General features: G+C 34.8%; 4 protein-coding genes across 4 annotated transcripts; 1 reads left to right on the plus strand and 3 right to left on the minus strand.

Annotated features, from left to right (window-relative positions):
• Positions 1-2,958: 2,958 nt before the first annotated feature.
• Positions 2,959-8,372, minus strand: LOC105167350 (uncharacterized). The gene is made up of 2 exons (XM_011087030.3): positions 7,500-8,372; positions 2,959-3,300 (listed from the first exon to the last, which is right to left on the minus strand). The coding sequence occupies exons 1-2, from the start codon at positions 7,791-7,793 to the stop codon at positions 3,172-3,174; spliced, it is 423 nt and encodes a 140-aa protein (XP_011085332.1). The 5' UTR covers positions 7,794-8,372; the 3' UTR covers positions 2,959-3,171.
• A 3,537-nt stretch (positions 8,373-11,909) lies between these two features.
• Positions 11,910-13,123, minus strand: LOC105167556 (F-box/kelch-repeat protein At1g22040-like). The gene has a single exon (XM_011087329.2). The coding sequence runs from the start codon at positions 13,118-13,120 to the stop codon at positions 12,044-12,046; it is 1,077 nt and encodes a 358-aa protein (XP_011085631.1). The 5' UTR covers positions 13,121-13,123; the 3' UTR covers positions 11,910-12,043.
• A 1,064-nt stretch (positions 13,124-14,187) lies between these two features.
• On the plus strand, positions 14,188-15,003 carry LOC105167557 (uncharacterized). Its single transcript, XM_011087330.1, has one exon. The coding sequence runs from the start codon at positions 14,188-14,190 to the stop codon at positions 15,001-15,003; it is 816 nt and encodes a 271-aa protein (XP_011085632.1).
• An 867-nt stretch (positions 15,004-15,870) lies between these two features.
• On the minus strand, positions 15,871-17,168 carry LOC105167558 (NDR1/HIN1-like protein 13). Its single transcript, XM_011087332.3, has one exon. It carries the CDS (start codon positions 16,880-16,882, stop codon positions 16,160-16,162), a length of 723 nt encoding a protein of 240 aa, XP_011085634.1. The 5' UTR covers positions 16,883-17,168; the 3' UTR covers positions 15,871-16,159.
• Between the last annotated feature and the right edge of the window lie 5,528 nt (positions 17,169-22,696).

Consider the following 22,696-nt stretch of genomic DNA (forward strand, 5'->3'; position numbering starts at 1 on the left):
ATTTGTTTCTATCTAACAAATAAGTCCCTCTGCCAAGTTCACTGAATTTGCTGATAATAAACAAAAAATTGATATTTATCGTCGATTGACTTATAGCAGGTTAACAAATTTTTTTCAACTAAACTACCCTCATAACGATGAATATATACCTGCTCACATGCATTAACATGCGAAAACGTATAAGAGTAATTTGGTTATAAAAAAAATTATCTGACTTACAATAAATTATAATAAGTCAATCATAGGTCAATATAGATTTTTTTTTTGATTAATATTATCAAATTTAGTGAATTTTAACTAGTGGAGTGACTTACTTGTTAGATGAAAGTAAACCTCACGAGTGCTAGATGTAATTTCCCAAACCATAGAGGATCTACGCATAATTATACCAAATCTCATGAGAGGGGAGTGTGATTATCCCTTAAAAAAATTATTACAAGGGATAATTACACTCCTCTTCTCTGAAATTTGGTATAATTACACATAGACCCCTATGGTTTGAGAAATTACATCTAGTACCCCTAAGGTTTGCTTCCGTCTAACAAATAAGTCTTTCTATTAGTCAAAATTCACTGAATTGCTAATATTAACAAAAAACAGAATGAGAAATTATATTTATCCTCGATTGACTGATTACTGATTTATTGCACGTCATATATTTTTTTTCGAACTAAACTACTCTTACAACGGTGAAGATATACATCTTCACATGTATTAATGCGTAAAGACGTATGAGGGTAATTTGGTTATTAAAAGATTTATTTGACATGTAATAAGTCAGTAATAAGTCAATCGGGGGTTAATATAGATTTTTTCTGATTTTTTTTTGGTAAAAAATCAATAAATTTTGTGAATTTTGACTAATAACGGGACTTATTTGTTAAGCAAAAATAAATCTCAAGAATGTTAGATGTAATTCTTCAAACCATAAAAAATTTATGTATAATTACATCATTTTAGGCATTTTAGGCCAATGCTTTGGGCCCCCTTTTTTCACACAAAAAGAAAAGTAAAAAGTGGAAATTTGACCGAAAGAAAATAAATCAATGTTTCTTCTTTAATAAGTGTATGCTTTAATGAAAGGATTTAAGTTCCTTGAGATTGGATATGTTTATTGAGATGTGTGTTTTGTGGGACAAAAGCATTGGAATTTACTTCTTCATGTCCCTCTTTGGTTTGCAATACCCAAATAATTAAAGGTTAAAAATTCAATTCAATAATAATTTGAGGTGAATTACTAATTTATTGAAAAAAATGCAAATAACCCCTTGTGACATTGTAAATAAGCAAATTGTCTCCTTATGAAAAAATAAATAGCGATTTTATCTCCCTATATTTTTTAAAATACAACAATTTACCTTTCTATATTTTTTAAATGAAGCAATTTACCTCCCGGTATAAGGAGGTAAATTGCTTCATTTTAAAAAGTATAGGGAAGTAAATTGCTACATTTTTTCATAGAGGGATAATATGCTCATTTTTAATATCACAAGGGGATAAACTGCTATTCACCCTTAATTTATTGAGCATTAAATACACACCTAGAGGAAGATTAGAGCCTTAAATGGGAAAAAAATAAGGTGTTAGAAATAATAATTTGAATAATATTCTTCAACTTGGATACCACTCATCTGAATTTTATAAGGTGTTAGTAATATTGATTTTGTAGTTAATACATTTTTGAAGTATTTAAAAGAATATAATATCGAAGTTTATAAAGTATTAATAATGATAATTTCATATTTAATATAATTAAAAATAAAATAGTTTATTAAAGTTTTAAAAATAAATTAAAAGGTTTTTATTTTTTCAGAAGAACATTTAAGTTATTTTACTTTTAGATTTTATATTTCTTTTCAAATAATTTACCGAACCCTTCACAATATTTTTTAAAATGTTAATGATGACAATTGTATAATTAATATGATTAAATTTAGGGTTAAGTATATTTAGACCCTCTCCAAAAATGTAAAATTATAATTTCTCCAAAACAAGTTTTGAAATTATACTTACGCCTCTTTCAAAAAATTATTGTTTACACCTGACTCCCTTTAGTTAAAATTTAGACAAATAATACTGAAATTAGCAAAAAAAGTTGCATCAATTTTTACTTTTACCCTTCATTTAACGTTGTCATGTAATATTTTTGTACTTATAAAGGAAAAAAATATAATGATGTTAGTATCACTCCATATGTATATTATATTTATCCCTTTATAAGTACAAAAATATACATAAAAATGTTGAGTGGTAAAATTAAAAATTTATGTAATTTTTCTTACTTAATTATGTTAAAATTTTCTATTCAAACCCTAACAGAAGGGGATCAGACGTAAATCGAGAATTTTTGGAGGGGTCTAAGTATAATTCCGAAACTTCTTTTGCTGAAATGTAATTTAGCATTTTTAGAGAGAAATTAAGTGTAATTAACCCTTAAATTTAAAATAAAATATTAAAATCTTAAAAATAAGAGGGTGTTTGGCTGAGCACTATAAAATTCTCTAGTAAACTTTTATTAAGAAGCTTATAAGGTTTGAAAATGAGATATTTATAATCTTATTAGCCCTTTAAAAAAACTTAAGCTAAACCTACATTTTCAATCAAATGTTTTAAACTCTTTAATCTTTACATTTAATAAACAAGAACACCTTTGTAACTTTGTTAGCATTTCACTTTTATTTTCCGAATAATTGATCTGCCCTCCCCCGATAACAAAAATATCTATTTACATGATTTTAAATTGTAATAATTTAATGGTTTTTTATGTCGCTTTTACAATATAAAAAGTTTATTATACTACACGCTCTAATATCTTATAAACACTGCCATCTTATTTTTCAAATATTTTAAAAACTTATTTTTGAAATACAATTTAACATCGTTAAGCTTTTAAATCATTTTATAAGATAAAGAATTTTACAAACTTCTTTTCTTAAAGTTACCAAATGGTCTACAATATTTTATAAAAGTTCAAACATTTTATAAACTTGAGACATTTATATGTACAATAAGCAAAAATGTCCACAAACTCACCATAGTCTTAGATCTAACCAAAATTCCCTCAAAATCACAAAATCCCCCAAGTCTTTTTGTTCTTTTCTTCCTTCCCATTTTCTTCTTCTCCATAATCAATGAGTTGGGCAAGCTGAGGCTGGACCAGCTTGAAACATGTTAAAATGATGAAGCATTAGGTGGAGAGCCGGAGTCCGGCGGGCAAGGCGCTGGCGCCGGATGTGCAAGGAAAGTAGGAACGCTTTCTCCTGGCATTAGCACCGAGACTCCTCTGGGATAAACGGTCATCTGCAGAGCCCAAAAAAGTATAAGTTATAGGATGTTATAAAATGTTTTAAAAAAACTTATAAACTCATTCAAACAGCTGAAATTTTGTAACCAGAACCAATAGTATGAAAATCTCAGCCAAAGTATCAAGATAGACGAATGAATGATAAACTCGCACTCACACTAGAATTCATGATACCATCGAGTTTAAGAGTTTCTTAAGAACTCGAGGCAATCCTTTCACATTCTTTATGCATTTTGAACTTAAAATGAACTAAAAGTTTTATGCGCAAACACAAACCCGAAAGGACCTAGCGGTCTGGATCTTCTATGCTACCTGGTGTTGCATCTCGTATTATGCTTCACATATACATGCCTCTATAGAAAAAATTTCCTTTTAAGTATACATATGAAGTGAATCTTATAAGCGTACAAATAAATTGTGATATAAAATGCAATATCAATTTGCAATTCACGATCGCCTTTTACAAGCTAGAAGGGTCATCACGGCTAAAACGTAACCAATGCACGTAGATAGCCGAGATACATAACAAGAATGCCCATTTTTGCAGAATTGAAGAAATTTGCAAGACTGTGCAATCTAATAAACCTCCAAACATACTTAAGGTGCTTATAGGCTACATGACTAACTTTTTTTAGCAAGGGTCCCTAAGAACTTGATACTTGATCTATCATTAACAAATCATGCAACATGAAAGATACACTCAAGGGGTATTTTCAATACAAATTAAGTGGTTCTTTTTATTGAAAATAAGTTGAAAAGAGTATTTTTTTTAATTTACAACTTATTCTAAGTTTTGAAACTGTATAAATTAAGCTCGGCTAAATCAACAGCTATAAACTTCTTCCCATAAACTTTTATGGCATGGTAAAAATGTACGTATCAAACTTTTTCTCCAAATACTCTAACTTCAATATTTTTATATATTTCACTTTTGTTTTGAAACACTCGCAATTTATTAGCACAACAAAAATAGAAATTATTGCAAAAACTCTATAAAAATGTCTGGAAGTCTTTCTTCACTTTTCACTTGCCGCTATTCCAAAGGATGGTTGCCGGTGCTAAATTTAGTTTCCATACTTTAAGTTATGAGGATAGAGCGGGAAGACCGAACGAGATCAGAGTACATGAAAAATTCTAACCTGAATCAAGGTTGATTGAACCAAACCAATTATAAAACAAGTGTGATACATTTGTTATGTGATTGTCACTTTTCCTTAATTGTACACCAATCATGCGATAAGTATAATTACACTTGTCATATGATTGATTCAGATTCAAACGTAAAATCAAGTTGGAACTAAAATTTCCCAAAGGGTTAAAAAAGTTCATCTCATACTATTTGATCTTTCCAAGATGAAAAATTTCCGGCGTTGATTTTGGTTTTTGATTACCCAAAGTCTCGAAACCGATGGGGAAATAAGATTAAAGAAGTAGGAATATGATTGTTTAAGCTAAGAAGTTTTGGACAATATCACATGCTTGTGACAAATAAGGGTCCCATTACCACAAAACAGAACCATGAAAAGCATATATTATCTGTACTGATGTCTCATGCTGGTTTCACAAAGCATTTTAAAAATAGTACTATAGCCAAGACCAGTAAAGCTAATGGGATTCGTGCTGATAGAGATCAAACAAGAAATAAATACGATTAATTAGAGTTAACTCTTTGTGAGATTTGTTGTAATTATATTTAGATTTTTAATATTTTGATAAATTATATCTAGCACCTTTAAAGTTGGCTTTTGTTTAGCAAATAAGTATCTCCATTAGTCAAAATTCACCGAATTTGCTGATATTAACAAAAAAATTAAAAAGAATCTATATTTAGTCCCAATTAATTTGTTATTGACTTATTGCAGGTCAAATATATCTTTTTATGACCAAATTATCTTCATACGTTTTCATGCGCTAATGCATGTCGTGAGGTATATTTTCACTGTTCAAGGGTAATTTAGTACGAAAAAAGTTATTCAATTTTTTCGTTAATATCAGCAAATTTAGTAAGTTTTGAATAATACAGAGGACTTATTTGTTAGACGAAAGCAGACCTTATAGATGCTAAATTTAATTTCCAAACTACAAGGAGTTTACATGTAATTACACCAAAACTTTAGACGAATAGAGTGTAATTATCCCAAATAAATAAATAAAAACAAAAGCTTTCCTGCAAGATTGACTGGTAATGCTGCACATGTTATTGCATAAATAAATCTTGCATGGATAAATCAAATATGCTCGTACTCCTGGGGATGATGCTCTTCGTTTGAACTCATTAAGGTAAAAGAGACATTCCTAAGAAAATACAGACACATTGTGCTCCCATAATATTGCTCGGCTGGCTGCCGATGCTATGTGATCGGTATTTTTTTGTACTAATATCTGATTATGTTAAGGTTGAATCAAACTGCAGTATGAATTCTGCTTTATGATATATAAAAAACAATTTACCTCCTTATGATACGTGAAATAAGTAAATACCTTCATGTAAAAAAAAAAAAAATCAACAAATTATTCCCCTGCTTTTAAAAAAATGAAACAAATTACTCCCTATCAATAGTTTAAATAGACGGGTAACTAATTTGTTCCATTTTTCAAAATTTAGTAAATATATATAATTATTTATCTTATTTTTTATAAGATTTTTTTTTTTACTCATTTATCATATCATAGGGCTAACTTATGACATAAACGGCATATCTTGGAATTCTACACATACAATCTCAACTTTGCCTGGAAGAATATATATATATATATATATATATACACTAGAGCATGCATGATAATTAAGCTCAATTTGTATGTCGACTCTACATGAAATGCTGTAACGAAGTCCAAAATTTTCAACACAATCACGTTCTTGCACAGGAAGAAACCATCATTTGCAATCATTAGCGTTTACGAAAAAAGGAAAAGCGGAGAGATGATCTGAATTTCTTCAAGGTGGGGTGTAATGTGGTGCGCGTGATGATTAACTTAAAAAGTTTCGATGACAAAATGAAAAAACAACCACCGTGAAAAACCTCAATTTTTTTGAAACATCAACGTATAAAGTTTGATGTAACATAATTCGCACATCGTGGGACAAACCAACATGAGGAGTCCAATGGAAGGGCCAAACAGACGGCTTTGTAGTAATGCAATAAAAAGGGCCCCGAGAGTAACCTCCTTGTCTAATATCAGTTCAAGCGTTGGACGACAAAATTGCGTTGCGTAAAGGTGAAAGGTCTGTCCAACTTTGGTTTTGATTCATTAAAGTATATAATGAGTCAAGAAGTAGGCAATAGAATTCGAAGTTCCAACCTCTCATAGTATTTGCTCGGTTTGATAAATAAGTCTCTTTGTTAGTTAAAATTCACTCAATTTATTGATGTTAATAAAAAAAGTGAATGAAAATTTATATTTGCCCCGATTAACTTATTACTGACTTCATTGCAGATCCAACAATTATTTTCAACTAAACTACCCTCATAATGGTGAAGATATACCTTCTCACACGCATTAACGTGTGAAGACGTATAAAGGTAATTTGGTTATAAAAAAAATTATTTGACCTGCAATAAATTAAAAAAAAGTCAATCGGGGGTGAATATAAATTTTTATCCGATTTTTTTGGTTAGTGACAGTAAAATCAGTGAATTTTGACTAATGAAAAAACTTGTTTGTTAGACAAAAAAAAATCAAGAGCGTCAAATCTAATATTTCAAATCACAAAAAATTTACATATAATTAAGTCAAACCTTAAGGGAATAGAGCGTAATTATCCCTTCATTCTAAGAAAAAGGTAATGACATTCACACTAAAAACATAGCTAATTTCTCCACTCACTGCACAAACATGGAAAACCAGAAACCGTTTCTTTTTCTTCTTCTTGGGAGGGGAAAGAGGTATGGATGATAAAAGCCTAAGAGTGCTCTTACATTCCTTTATGGAAATGGAATCGATTATGGCAGAGCCATTTTCATCCTTCCACATTGAGCACAACATTTAAGCATAATAAGTTAGTACCACGTAAAGTCATCCTCGTACCATAAACTAACAGACACTGATGAACATATTTATGGTTTTAGTATTGTTAATAAAGACATAATTGCTCGTAAAATTCTATGTAAAGAACTGTTCATGTTACTCGATTTATACTATTTCAAGAATGTTTTCATGAGGGTGGGTTGGGGGTGGGGGTGGGGGGGTGTACCTTGGGAGAAGGGTCGTCTAGTTTTCTCATGTTTGCGTCACCGCCAGCTGGAATACGGCCGCCACCACCGGCGGCATCCGGGGATCTTGGCCGGAGAAACCTCTCGAAAATGGCCATGACAAGGAACATAGAGATGAGGATAGCGGTGGCCACGAACCCAAACGACACGGCATTCACGGAGTTGTCAAAGCTCCCCCAGTGATCCTCTCTGCCCACACCACTCACCGCCGGCGGGGCCACCCTTGGCGCCGATGCCGACACAGCAAGCACGCTAATACCAGCACCTCTTCCCATTGAACAAAATTCGCCCAGAAATCTCAATTTCAGCTCTCTTCTTTTTCATCACCAATCAAGAACACTGAACAAATCACAGAAACAAGAATGCCACCTCCAAGCTCCGACTTTTCATCATGGGCTTATGGGTTTTGAACCGATTCGATGATGAAAATATGGGCATTCGGGCGTGGGCAGTTTTTTGTAGTAACTAAAAGACAAGAAACAGAAAAAGGCCCAGCTCTGACCTGGTCGATGGGATTCTGGTATTTGCGTTGGTGAACGGAAAGAATTAACATGTAGTACATAAATGTGTTAACATTTCAACGACAGAGAGGAAAATCGAGGATATGGGTGGGGAGCTTCAAGTTTCAAGGCTTTCTCATGCTACTAATCTCTTACTAATTTAACAAAAAGCAGTTGTTTCCAAAAGTTTTCAATCTTCTCTTCACTCTTCACGGAGTCCAAAGATTGATTGAGAGAGAGAGAGAGAGGGTTTTGAGCTCGGGATGTAGTTCTATTAACTGTCTTTAAGAAGACGGGAACTTGGCCAATAAGTTATAGCTCAATTTGTTTATTTGAGATTCCAGATGTTCGGAAGGTTGTCAATTCAAACTCTGCTATATATTTGAATCAAAGGTGTCAATATGTGGGTATGACTCCATATGAATCTATAAATTTAAATTCAAATCTCGATCTAAATTCAATGAATATTATTAGATTTAAACATAGACTCAAACCCATTAAAAAATTATAAATTGACTTTGGGTTGAGTTTCTACCCATCAATACTCATAGGTCTATATACTCAATTTGAACCAAAAATTATATTTATTTTTCGCTATTTAATTGGATTATCATTTGTTAATCGATCTAACTTCAAGCGAACAATCTAAAAAATTTAAAATATCATAACATTATTTAACTTTCTAATATTTTCACACGATTTTTTTGTAAACAGTATAACAAATGATGCATTATTTAAAATATTATAAAAAAAAGAGCTGTTTATAAATTGGTCTTATAATTATGAATTTATTGATTAAATATAGATAAAAATAGAAAATAAAAAAATAAATTTAATTTATTTAGTATAATTTGTAAAAAATAATAATTTGGAAAAAAAAAGTAACAAATTGGGTCTAGATATAATCAAACCCAAAAATTGGATTTGATCGGGTCTAGAGACCCATGAGTCTTTAATGGGGTTCAATGAATTTAGTAGGATTTGGGTCTAAGTTAATTTTTTGGGTTTTTTTTGTTAAGTTTAGGCCTGGGACCCATTAAAGGTTTATTTTCATGTAGCAATTCAAGATTCGACTTAATCATCCGTTGTTTCAAGGTTTATTTTCATGTAGCAATTCAAGGAATATATAATCTTCTCTCTTATCATGGAATTAAATGAATACTTTTGCTCTAACAAAAGACACACAAAAAGGTTGAGTAGCTCATCATCGTTTCTCATTTGTTTGCATTCCTTTTAGGTATATATGTGGAGATATTTGAATGAATTTTCGTTTTCGCCTAATGCGGTCTCAGAGAATTTTGCCAAGAGTTTGGTGAAATGACAAAAATATTGACATGACATGTGAAGATAATGAGAGTTTGGTTTTCAATTTTTTAAAATGGGCTTATTGCAATTTTTGTCCTCTAATTTTGAAGGCTGTTGTATTTTTTAAATATTTGTGATTTTGGTAATTCAGTCCAATTTATAATAATTTTGCTCTTTTAATAAAAAATGATCATAGTCCACTACGTGCTGTAAGTTAGGTCCAACATGCTGTTATCAATAATCGAGACGAGAGAAGCGGAAGTTCCAAGTATCTCATTGGTAACTGCCCTTCCTGGAATCCCAGCATCGCCAACAACTCTTCTCGAATTGCGTGTGCCGATCGAGAGATAATAAGGTGACTCTTATGTGCATTAAGCCGTAGACCGGACCAAGATGCAAGCATATCTAGGCCCTACTTGAAGACCCCTATAGAATTCATATTAGCTTTACAAAATAGTAGCAGATCATCTGCAAAATCAAGCTGAAAAAGTCGAGCAGGAGCATATTTCCAATGATATGAAAAACGCCCATCCTGTTCAATCAACTGTAAGAATAAAAGATTTAACACCTCCATTACAAGAACAAATACGTAAGGCGACATGGGTTCAGCTTGCCTCAACCCTCGTGAACTCGCAAAAAATCCATGGGGTTTTCCATTCAGACCCATCGAGAACGAGGGTGTTATTACACACACTTCTATCCACCGAATAAATTGTGTTGGAAATCCAAACATGTGCAAAACTGCTAGTAGAAAGTCTCATTCCACTGTGTCATAGGCTTTCCGAATATCCACCTTAAGGGCACATCTAGGTGGGAGACGCACCCGAATTCCTTCGGGTACTTCGTATGACTGGATCAATATTTTCCTCCATGGACTGTAGATCTATGCAAATAATATTGGAGCTGCAACTTCTATTGCTACTCCACTCTGTAAGAAATAATTGCGAAACCAATAGATAAATTCATCTATTGCTAAAATACTCCTTGGTTCAAGACTGAAAAGAGTTTCTGCATACTCTCTAGCCTTTTCTGCTCTACTTTCTTGAAAGTATCCATCTCCAATAAAGTGTATATTAATAAGTCTCCCTAACCGATCTGCTAAAGATACTAGCCTTGGTATCTTATGGGGTATTATCCCATTCGATATTCTCACTACCCTCAAAGGTTAACTCCATTAGTTATGAAGTTTTCTTTGTCGAGTTCTAGGGTAGTTGCCCCTATTTTTATGGCTGCAAACCATTCATCTATCAGCTTCTCGATGTTTCGAAAGTCGATTACATCGAAGTTGAGCACGGCGCCGTGTAGATGTAAAGGCTAGAGCATGGTCCTTGCCCAAGGTGTATTTTCAGGCGCTCTCCTCAGCTTTCTTCCTAGATTTTCTCTCAGTCTGGTTCCCACAAATATTGATGTCATGTCGGTGTGAAAATCTGTACTTTTTCTCATTGGATTATCCTGTGGAGGATCATTGGAACTTGTACTTCTCTCCAATAGTGGGAGTGCTGAATTGATTTAGTTGGTTTGAACATTCAGTAAGTCCACAATCCCAAGTTGGAAAACTAATTTAGCCAATTCCTATAAGTATGATAGATCCCCCCTTGTAACTTCCACTATTTCATGGAGCTAATGACTTTTTGGATCATATCGTCTCTTGTCTTCGGCTTTGGAATCTCCATCGGGTTTCACTAATGATGTGTAGAGATACTGTTCCAAGAGCGTCTCTGATTTGCGCTTGTCTGGATCTGGATCTCTACCTTTGGTTTTCTTTTAGTGGAAAAAATAACTAAATGCAATATAAACAAATATTTCTTCAAAAAACCAAAGTTCTGATACTATTATAGGCGAGTATGATGCACCAAAATATTAAAATAGCGAAACAGGATTAAATTGCTCTTTTTAAAGTTTAGAGGGGTAAAATTATCCATATCGGAGGGCAATAACTGCCACATTTTTTAAAGTTATAGGGCAAAATTGTCAGGGTCAAACTTAGAGGCCTTAAAATGCTACCCCCTAAGTTACAGGTCAGTTTTTGCAATTAATCCATATTTATTATATATATCATAATTATATACATGTGGTAATTATATCATGTATAAATTTATTTTAAACTTGGTTTGAAAAATAAGTAAAACTAAAATAAAATGAGCCCATACTATAGGATTACAAAAATAAAAAAAGCATTGACAAAGCATGATTTTTGCATTTTGAGAAATCTCTTTATTTTTGTTCACAAAGTAATTTTTGTATATGGGTAAAATGAATTTTTTCACCTTAAAAATTAAAGGTCATGGAGAGTTTTTAAAAATTTTAATACTTTAAGAATAATTGATATGCGATGAATACTTATGTCTTACCATTTCTTTTTTTTTTTTTATAATGTGAACGTTGAAAGAGAGAGAGAGAGGGGTGAGAAGAAATTCATTCCTATCAGAGGACACAAAAGTACTAGTTTCACTAATTTAAAGTACATGTCGAACATAAGATCAAGAAAAAGGCCGAAATGAGGAAAAGAGAAAAAGAAAAGAAAAGAATCACATATTGTTATAAGTAACATGAAACATAACGCTATTTTATCATTTTTATTTCGTCCTTTCCCATTTTGGGTTATTATAAGAAAACTAATTATGATCTACTTTTTTCTTATTTCTTTGACTTGTTGCCATGACGCATGTAATCTCCATAAGTTTTTCCCCTCAACTCCCTATAAGTCGGTTGTAGCCCAGTCAATGTTCTTGTTTGATGACAACGCAATGTCCACATAGCTCTTTCTCTCCTTCTTCCTCGAACGGCTCGCAGCTCTGCCATCCACCTCCATGAACCGCCGTGTCGAAAACGTGTACCTCTGACCTCAGCCGCGACCCTTCCCCTGGAATCCTGTATCCTACCAAGAAGTACAATTGGTTCCCAATGGGGGCCATGGTAAGGTATGAGGGCCACATCTTGACGGAGCAGCTGGAAACCTCCGCCCTGGAAGTCGGAGACAGGCAATCGAAATAAGATCCGTGCACCACATTCCATATGTTCTCCTTTTCATCATATGCCTCAATATGCCCCTTCCACCTCTTGAAGCAGTCCCCGGAGCTGAAAAGCTTCCCATTCACCGCCACGATTTGGTACGGGGGCACGTCGAGATCCCACATCCGGGCCATGAAATCCCACTTGTCACGCTGCACGTCGTAAACTTCAGCAGAACTCCGCGTCATGTGGAACGGGCCTGGAATTTCTCCCCCGTCAACGAACCCGCCAACGACGTGGATTTTCCCTTGCCATATAACACTCACGCACTTGTACCTCATTCTACTCATGTTGGCAAGAGATCTCCATTGGTCCAAAGCCGGGTCGTACACTTCGGTGGACGAAATGCCTTTAGCCCTACCCAATGTGCTTTGCCCCCCTGCAACATAGATTTTGTTGTTAAAAACAGTACAAGCAAAGTTGAACCTGGGGTGGGCCATTGGGGCGCATGTTTCCCAACTGTTTGTCCTGACGTTGTATCTATGCACGCAAGCGACTACACTTGGGTTGATTTCCGGGCCTGAACCGATGTTGGGTTCGGACGATTTACGGCATAGGCGGCCGCCAATTACGTAAATGTAGTGGCCTAAAGAGGCCATGGAAAAGTCCTTCAAGGCAAGATTTTCGCCGTGTCCTGGAATGGAAGTGGCTCGATGCCACGAGTTGGTGGACGGGGTGTAACAATCTATGAAGGTAGAGGTGTCTCCCGTGGTGGCATTCTTGGTACAAAACGGCGCGTAAATTTGATAATCATCGGTTGACGAAACCTTCCAGCCACAAGACATTCGGGAAAGAGAGCTCATTCGAGTGGTGGTGGTGGACCTGGTGGTGGCGACAGTAGTAGTGGAGACGAGGAGGACGGGATGGTGGTACGATTATAGACTCCTTTCTGGTGTGGAGATCGGGGAAGTTCTTAGAGTGGGTATAAGTGGATGTTATAGATGAGACGACGGACAGAACTAAGGTTGTCAGAAAAAGGTGGTTTTGTAGGTACTGAAAGATTAGAGAATATCAAGGGTTTTGTAGCTGAATCCTATGTTTTTCTTGTTCGTGATGTGAGGTTTATAAGTATTTTTTGATGATAACTGGGGAGAGAAAGGACAATATTGCTGGAAAAGTACAAGAAAATTGTCCTAGAGATTGGAATCATTCATTGTTGGTTGCAAATCCTCCTACAATTATCATGTGAGGTCGATAGATCTTTAAATATTAGTTCATAATTTCTGGTGCATATGGGAGATTTTTCCTAGGATACCTTCATGGTCACTGACCAACATTTGCTGCCTGCCTTTCGTCCCATATGAAGATTAATCTCATTTGACTCGGTTCGAAAATTTAAATAAAAGAGGTTTTATAAGAAAATTGATAAACGTATGAGACGGAATATTGTCGTCCATTACTGTTGAATATTGATAGACGTATTGCTGAATGGGAAGGAATGACTCTATCATATGCTGGCAGGGTACAAATTATTAAGTCTGTACTCATGTCGTTGAGCTTATATTGGGCTTCGGCGTTCATATTGCCAAAAAAAATTACTAACGAAATTGAGAAAAAGCTGCGAACTTTCTTATGGAAGGGGACAACAAATAGTGGTTATGCCAAGGTAGACTGGAAAGATCTATGTAGGCCGAAGGATGAGGGAGGATTAGGATTCAAGGATATTTCTCTCTTGAATCGTGCATTAATGACGAAGAAACTCTGTGATATCATCAAGTGTGATAGAACCTCAATATGGGTTGAATGGCTTTACAAGGGTCGGTTACGAGACACCTCCATTTGGACGATTAGGGAGCATGGAGGATCATGGGGTTGGCGGAAAATTCTACGTTTACGGGTTTTCTTCCGCCTTATGGTCGACTATCAGATTGGAGACGGGAGGAGATTTTACCTCTGGCAGGACCCGTGGCATTATCTTGGTCCTCTTAGTGTCACGTTTCCACAGGGACCAAGGCTACTCGGAATGGAAGAAGCAGCTAGACTCAATACGGTGATTAGTGGAGGAGAGTGGCAGTGGCCTCTTATTATAGATTTCGAGTGTATGGAGATCACACATGCATTACCCACGATCCATGGAGGGGAGGACTGTGTTATTTGGAAATTTGACCAGGGGCTTCCCACAACTCAGGCTCTGTACAGGTTATTTGATCCCCGGGGACCGAAAATAGGCTGGACTTCACTACTTTCGGGATCATTGAAGATTCCGCGTCATTTATTCATCCTATGGCTTGCTATCCTTGGCAAGTTGGCCACAACGGATAAACCATGGTTAGTCCACCTTGGCCCTTGTGTCCTGTGTGATGAGGGAGCGATGGAGACGCATGGACATCTACTCTTTCAATGCAGATTTAGTCGACAGTGTCTCACTGCAATCCGGAGAATGGTCCGATTTTCTTGGCCCAATAGAGACTGGCAAACGGATGTTGATTGGGCTTCCCAGAGATGGAGGGGTAAGCACATCGTTAACATGGCTTATCGGGCACTATTAGCAGCATGTATTTACCACATTTGGAGGGAGCGAAACTTGAGACGATTCGAGCATACCGAGAGAACAGCTAGCACCACGGCTTTATTAATAGTTGAGGATATTAGACAATGGATTCTTAGCATTACTCTACCTACATCAGTCAGTAAACGAGCTTTATATAGACTATGCCGTACCCCATAGCCTACCAAGGGAGAAACCAACTGATGATCACATTGTTGTACTGTACATTTTTTTTACTTATTAACATATCGGGCATAAAATACAATTTTGTCATTGCTTGTGTGGCCAGAGGGCAAATTGGATATTTTTTCAACAAAAATCCCAATTTTAAAAGTCTTAAATTTGTCTCCGCATCGACAATTTTTAACTAATTATAAAACTTTGAGGCATGAGTTATTTAATTATTAAAAATTATTGAATTATGAGTCATAATTTACAAGCCTGGAGTCCTTATAAATTCATTTTAATATTAACATTATGCATTTTAATATTCACACTACTTACATGCACGGTTTTCTTCCCTTTCAGAAAACGAATTTCTAATTAATATATGTAAAAATTTTGAAAGAAAAGGTAAATAACTATAGAAATTTTAGGAAAGTTTGAAATGTATGAATGTTCATTAATAGTTACCATAACTTTCTTTTTAGTGTTTCACGAATAGGTCGCAGTGTGATCATGCATACTTGTAAATTAAACAAATATTTTAATTTTCAATATTTGGATTTGATTCGGTCATCAAATAAAAAAAAAAAATTCATCGAAAAACCGTAATTTCTTTTCAAGATATCGAACACCGAATCGAAAATTTCGGTTCGGTTTTCGATTCACACTGGATTTTGGGTTCGGTTCGGTTCGGTTCGACCAATTTAATCGAATTATGAACACCCCTAGTTTTGATTATAGTCAAAATATTTGCTATAATTTTTAGTTGTGGTTAATGTCTTACCCTCGTTTACAGAAATAATGGTTAATAACCGTTGTGCAGCAGTAAATTAATTAATATTTACCACACATATCAATTTAAACCATAATAATTAACTATTATAAAAAATAATATTTCTTCTGGTGAAACCAATTAAAAACTAAGGAAAGCTCCTACCGTAGAACAAACTTACACCTACTAACGGATGTCGTCGAAGAACTGCTGCAATTATACATTTTTCTTGTCTGTATTAGGACATGGGTTTATAAATACATGACAAGAAACTGATCAAAAATCTATTAAGAATCCTCCACGCACATACTTATGTAAGATTCTTACCTTGTGCACACTTGATTCAATCCCGATCTCTGCAAGAAGTGATCGTACCCATACACAATTAGATGAACATGATCAGAGCTCAAATCTCCACTTTGTCTCTTTGGATATGATCCCAACCGGTTTGTCGGCTGCCAAGTTATCAAGAATCATATGACAAATGACATAGATCTTAAACTCTCTCAAGGGGGACTCCCCCACCACGACGTTGACGGGCACTTTGACCAACACGAGTATTGGAATCCTTTGGATGGCACTTCTCTCTGCGAAATCCTTCTGGACCTCTTCTCCGAACTCGGCTTTCCCCTTTATATCAATTTTTATGAGGGTGGAGTTTTCTGTGGGTTGATGGAAACTCGGGATATTCCCGTTGCCGATATTGATACCCAAATAAACAACCTTCACGTAGCTCTCATCCCCATAATTGAATGAGATCTTCCTGTTCGGATTCTCAGCTCTGACGGAGACCTGAAACTCGGTGATCACGTTGGAATCCTGCGATATATTAAAGGACTTAACCCCGAAGCCCTCAATCCTGAAACTAGGCAGGCGGGGGTCGTAAACGCTGTACACAGCGTAGAAGAGGCTAATATTGATGATGAAAATGAGAAGGATACAGCAGCAGCAGCAGCAAATGCAGCGGCAGCAGCTCGACGCCCCTGAGCTCCTAGGGTAGGGGGCCGGGTAACGGGGGCCGTTGCGCTGGTAGGCAGCCTGGTGACCGTATGGGTTCGGGCTATAACCATATTGGTTTTCTAGCATGGTATACTGAGGTGGAGGTGGTCCATTGTGGTACATTTTGATTGAGCAAAACAGAAGGGATGTGTTATTGGAGGAAGACGATGAACAAGTCTTTCTCGCTTCCTCTCTTGTTGACAATAGATGCCTGTCAAGAGAAGGGGGAAGAGAGAGATGGGGCAATTGAAGGAAAAAGAGATATGGGATTCCATCGGAGATTGCTCCATTGCATAAGGAACTTGTTACATATGTGTGGTGAGAGTATGTGGTGGTTCCTAGGGACGGAGATGATGGTTTGGGTTATAGATTTTCCTTCTTTTTCTTTCGATTCCGTGGTTTGCTCGAATGGTCAAATATCGGTCCAACTTGACTTAGAATAGATTCAAATGACTACATTTTTACAAAGATTGTATTAGTACGAATGTTAGCAAAATTAGTACTATGCTTTTGCAAATTCTCACAAATGATACCATAAAACATCCATCTCATATTGCAAAGTTATTTAAGAAAAGGGAAAAATATTAGTTTAGTACGCTAAGTATATATGCCTAATTTTAATTTTAATTCGATAACTATGTCCATTATTGTTTAGGTCCAGTAACTTATGAAATTGCTTACTTTTAGTCTTCTGTCAGATTTTCAAACAGTTTTACCCCTATACAATTTTTGAAAGGCAGTTTTAGTCCATATGCACTTGTAGGGGTAAAATTGTACGAAAATCTGCCAAATGACTAAAAGTAAGCAATTTCGTAAGTTACTGAACCTAAACAAAAATGGACATAGTTATCGGATTAAAATTAAAATTAGGCATACTTAGCGGACTAAATAATATGCTTTTGTAGAAAAGACTACTCGTTTGAGAACTTTATCGATAATAGAAAATTTAAGTAGAAGGTTCTATAGATGTTAAATTGGATACTAGATGATGATGGTTGTAACTAGGGGTGTAAGATGAGTCGAGCTGCTCGCGAGCTCGTGAGCCGACTCGACAAGAGCTTGATTCGAGTAGCTTCGAGCTCGAGCTCCTTCATGAGCCGAGCTCAAGCCCAAATATTTGTGTTTGAGAACTCATTAGCCGACTTACGAGCTTTTCTCTATTTTTTTAATTTTTTTATATTTTTTAAGTTTTTTTTATATTTAATTACATAATCATGGTATATCAAATTTACATTCAAAATTCATCATATATTAAAATTATATTTAATCAATATAGCATATTTTAATTTTAGATAATAATAAAAATGTTATTTGTATTTATATTATCAAATATCTATCTATAACTAATTTTAATCAATAATTTAGTTTTTGATAATTTTGTTTGTAAATAATTATTTAATATAACGCATATAAATTTCGTTATATTTTAATATCAATTTGTACCTCTTTTATGTTATAAATTTAAAAGTTCAAACAATTGGCTTATAATGTTTTATGTTTATTTATGAGTATATATTTGTACCAAGATAAATTATATATAATATTTATATTTTATGTACTGCTTGTAAACTTAGTTGAAATTCAATAATTTTTATGAATTAATCTAGCGATAATAATAACAATGATGATTAAACAAATTTACTTATTTTTATTGGTATTACATTATATATATATATATATAATGAGATCAATTACTACTTTTAAAAAATATCTTATGTTTATCTAAATTTATTAAAATTAATACATTATACAATTCAATTATTAAAAGAATTTGTTTTGGACAATGTATTTTTATAATCGCATACTATAAGTATTACTGGAATCTTCAAGAATTAATTAATATATTTTAATTTGGTGTATATATATAACTATACAAAATTACATATAAGTATTTAGATAATTTGATATATATTTTCTCTATTATACTTTTACTAATTATGTTACTATTATACTAATACTATACAATAAAAATATTATGAAGTCATATATTCTTAACATTAGATTAAAATATTGTGATATGGGGATATTTATCACAGTCAGTATATACCTCCAAAAGCAGTCAAAAACCCTAACTGTACGGGTATTTGCTAGAGGGCTCTAGGGGATCTAAGGTCTCTCCAAAGGCCGCTTATGAGAACATAATATTCATATTTTTAACATATTCATCAGAGACCTCCATACTACATCCAGAGATCTAAGACCTTAATCTGTTTATATTATGGTTAAAAGCCTCCAAGTGACCTTTTGCAGAGACCATCGAAACTCTCCCAAAGACCTTCGTACTTAGTGAAAAAGACATTCATCATTGTCTAACACAAAGGTTCGTACTGCCTGTTTGGACCATCTTTTCCATAGGCCTAATACGTGTGACCTATAGTAACCATTGGATCATTCTAACATCTTCGGCCTATGTGAAATCATACAATTAAGACCTCCTATATATATTGGCCATCCATCATGCAAGTATAAGCTCATGCTCCCCACTCTTTCTATTCAATCTTCTCCAACTATGGACTAACTTAAACATTGAATGACCATTGGCAAAGGATAACAATTGTTTGTCTTGCAAGTCTTATATTGGAGATCTAAGACATATCTATTGGCGTAGGGGGTACCAATCAATGTTGTTCCAAAAATATGAACAACATATTGTAACATATGTTTTTAACACTTTTATTATTAATACTTAATATTATTTATTAATAATAATGTATTCTTACTAAAAGAAAAATTTTAAAAGATATATGAACAGTGGGCTTGAGCTCATGAGCTCAGCTATAGCTCAACACGTGGGCAACAAGCTCGACCTCGAAATGGGGGTGTTTGGGCTTGAAATTTGGCTGAGTTTGACTTGTTTGCACTTCTAGTTGTGACTTTTTTGAGTGCGAAGATAAACAAATTAATGTGTCTTAAAAATCAACAAAATAGAGGATGAGATTGTTGAGCTGAGTAAAAAAGATGCTAATTCGGCAAATTGGAGGAGTTAATAGTAATGATAGAATTGAAGAAAAAAAATATCAGAAAATGATTGCAATTAAGATATGTGGCTCAATATTTTATGCAAAATCTTTAACGGCCAAAAGCAAAGAGCACATGACCTTTCATTCAAAATTAAAGTTAACGAAAAAGACTTTGTAATTTGAGCCGATAATATGACTATTTGTGCTATTTTGTATAAACATTGTACCAACTTTATAATACCTTCAAAATATGAAAATTTTTTCAAAATTATAAATATCATATCCAACGATCTGATTAAAATTTTAATTGTCTGATTAGACAATGCAATATAACAGTATAAGATGCTACTAAAATCTATGTAAAACCAAAAAATTTTGGATATACAATTATACCTGATCTGCTGAACATATATCAATTTATCGAAAAAAATTATATGTGTCAAATGGTCTAAATAAACTTATGGTCTATTTTTCTTTGATCAGTAACATGGGCAGAGCGGCTTTTTCTTCATTTTAATTTTTTAAGCTTAATAAAAAACATATTTTTGGCACTCAATTAGGGACGGTCAGTAAGTATACATTAAAGAAAAAGGGGGGGATTTGGCACGGTTTGCCCAACCGTTCCAAAATTCATTCCATCTTGGAACGGTCTTTGGAACACATCAGGAACGAATATTGAAACATGGCATGATGTTCAATAGTTTTTTGGGTTATAAATTTGGAACGGTCAAACCATTCACAGATGAGTTCCAAAAAAATGGTTACTAACTCCATTCCAACTATCGTTCCAAAACGGTAACGGTAAATGGTTGGAATTCTATTTGAAATACTGTATTAGAATTAGGAACAGTCCCAAAAATGACAGTTCGAAAAAATATTCCAAAATGAGGTACAATTTAGAATGACTTTGGTACACCCTTAATCGGTTGTTTCAAATTATGAGTTTTATTTAAGAAGTTATGTGTTTCAAAAATCGTTCCAAAACCTGGTACAAATTGGAACGGTTGTTTTGAATTATCTTTTAAGTGTTACTGAGACCATTCCAAATAAAATGCAATGTCTATATTTCAACTATCGAAATGACCATTCCTACGCCCGTCTCAAGTGCCATCCTAAAGTCTAAATTAACGGCTATTCTTTAACGACTAGATATGTGTTCCTAACCCGTTCCAAAGACTGTTTCAAATTTTTATAAATGTGTTTTTTTCTTTCCATTTAATCTCACCATGTTCTTTCATTCTTCTTATTTTCTCTCTAGTTCCTCAATCTCTCTCGAATTCTTTTAATCTCTCACTATCCACTAATATTTTTCTACTCTTGTTCGTCAATCTGTCTTGAATTTTTGTTGATATTTAGAGTTATTTTGATCAAGTAACAATTTTAACTTTTTATTTGTCAATTGATTATATTTGTTGTAATTTTGTTGATTAAATTTAATATTATAATAACATATATATATATATGTGTGTGTGTGTGTGTTGTGCAGGACTCATCATCATGTCAAGATAGTTAAGGAGATGGATGTATGAGAAACACCTTTCGAATAGGGCCGGTCTTACTCCGGAGTTTTAGGATGGTGTTGCTACATTTATAGAACGGGTCAAGTCTCAACATGCATATATGGACGGTGAGATAATTAAGTGTCTTTTTTGAAAGTGCAAAATGAAGTTTTCAAAATCACGGATGAGGTAAATTTTGACCTGTTTTTGAAAGATTTTATGTCGGAGTATTATAATTGGACTCTATGGCAAGGAGAGGGTGCAGGAGTATTTTGAGACCGTCACGGCGGCCCCGTTGTGGGAGGAGAAAACTCCCATTTTTCATGTTATGCGGGGTACGAGTACGGCTGGGGTAATGTGGTGCAGATGGATTATACGCAAAGGATGGTTTTTGATGTCGCCGAGCTGGCTGTCTAGTCTTCTAACTATGACCAGGATGGTGTGCCTAATGATGGTATGAGATCGTGTTCTACTGATACAGGGTTTAGTTCATATTACGATGGGGGGCCCTACGATTATGTATCTATGCTGGCAGATTGGTTTCACGATATAGTGCATGTTATCGAGCAGCCATTGTGGACCGGTTCCACTCAATTTTAATTGAGGCATTATGCTGATCGTATATTGCAGCGCAACCACACCCATCCCCAGGATTACTATAGTACGAAGAAATTGATAAGAGACTTGGGTTTATATGTTGACAAGATTGATGCATGTAAGAATAATAGCATGTTGTACCGGAAGGACGACATTAATCTGGACTACTCCAAGTTTTGTGGAGAAGCTAGTACACGCCGACCAGGGAGCGAAATCCTAATCGCAAGAAGAAACCATATGTCATTCTTAGGTACCTGCCGATTAACCCTCACGTGGAGGTTGTATGCTTTTGAAGCAACTACCGAGTAAATGACATGGCATGCCAACCATCAAATGGAAAAGGGATCCATGTATCATCCGTCTGATACAGAAGCATGGAGGCATTTTGATCGGACATATCTCGATTGTTCAGTAGAGCCCTATAATGTTAGACTGAGCTTGTGCATAGATGGGTTTGCACCGCACGGGCAGTACGGTCGTACATACTCGTGTTGGCCCGTTTAGTATTATTTTTTTGATAATGAATTGTTCATTTAATAAATATACTAATATTTTTATTTTTTTTGCAGGAGACGTTCCAAAATATGCTGGAGGATCGTCAACCTCAGCCAACGGTTGAGGACCTCGATGCCCCAGCCGATTCGGAGGCTTCGGTGGCGATGACAGAGCAGCAGATGTGGCTGGCTGCAGCCAGGGGCAAGAACAAGAATCGAGTATTCGGCCTTGGTTCTGAGGCCCATGTCTCCAGCCACACATTCACATCACCATCGCCACCCCCCCCCCCCCCCCCCCGTCAGCACCACCGCCACCAGCAACGACAAAACCGGTCATGGAGGACCACATTGATCACCTTGAGCTCATGATGGCCATGTCGAGGGTGA

This window comes from Sesamum indicum, linkage group LG8 (genome assembly GCF_026168435.1).
Source record: "Sesamum indicum cultivar Baizhima isolate 11 linkage group LG8, ASM2616843v1, whole genome shotgun sequence".
NCBI classification, from domain to species: Eukaryota; Viridiplantae; Streptophyta; class Magnoliopsida; order Lamiales; family Pedaliaceae; genus Sesamum; species Sesamum indicum.

What these genes read in the sequence shown, in the direction of transcription:
- LOC105167558 (XM_011087332.3), bottom strand. Translation starts at nt 16,882, where the DNA reads ATGTACCACAATGGACCACCTCCACCTCAGTATACCATGCTAGAAAAC.
- LOC105167557 (XM_011087330.1), top strand. Translation starts at nt 14,188, where the DNA reads ATGGTCGACTATCAGATTGGAGACGGGAGGAGATTTTACCTCTGGCAG.
- LOC105167350 (XM_011087030.3), bottom strand. Translation starts at nt 7,793, where the DNA reads ATGGGAAGAGGTGCTGGTATTAGCGTGCTTGCTGTGTCGGCATCGGCG. An exon ending in TAGACGACCCTTCTCCCAAG is followed by an intron (nt 3,301 to 7,499) that starts GTACACCCCCCC and finishes TGGGCTCTGCAG; the next exon opens with ATGACCGTTTATCCCAGAGG.
- LOC105167556 (XM_011087329.2), bottom strand. Translation starts at nt 13,120, where the DNA reads ATGTCTTGTGGCTGGAAGGTTTCGTCAACCGATGATTATCAAATTTAC.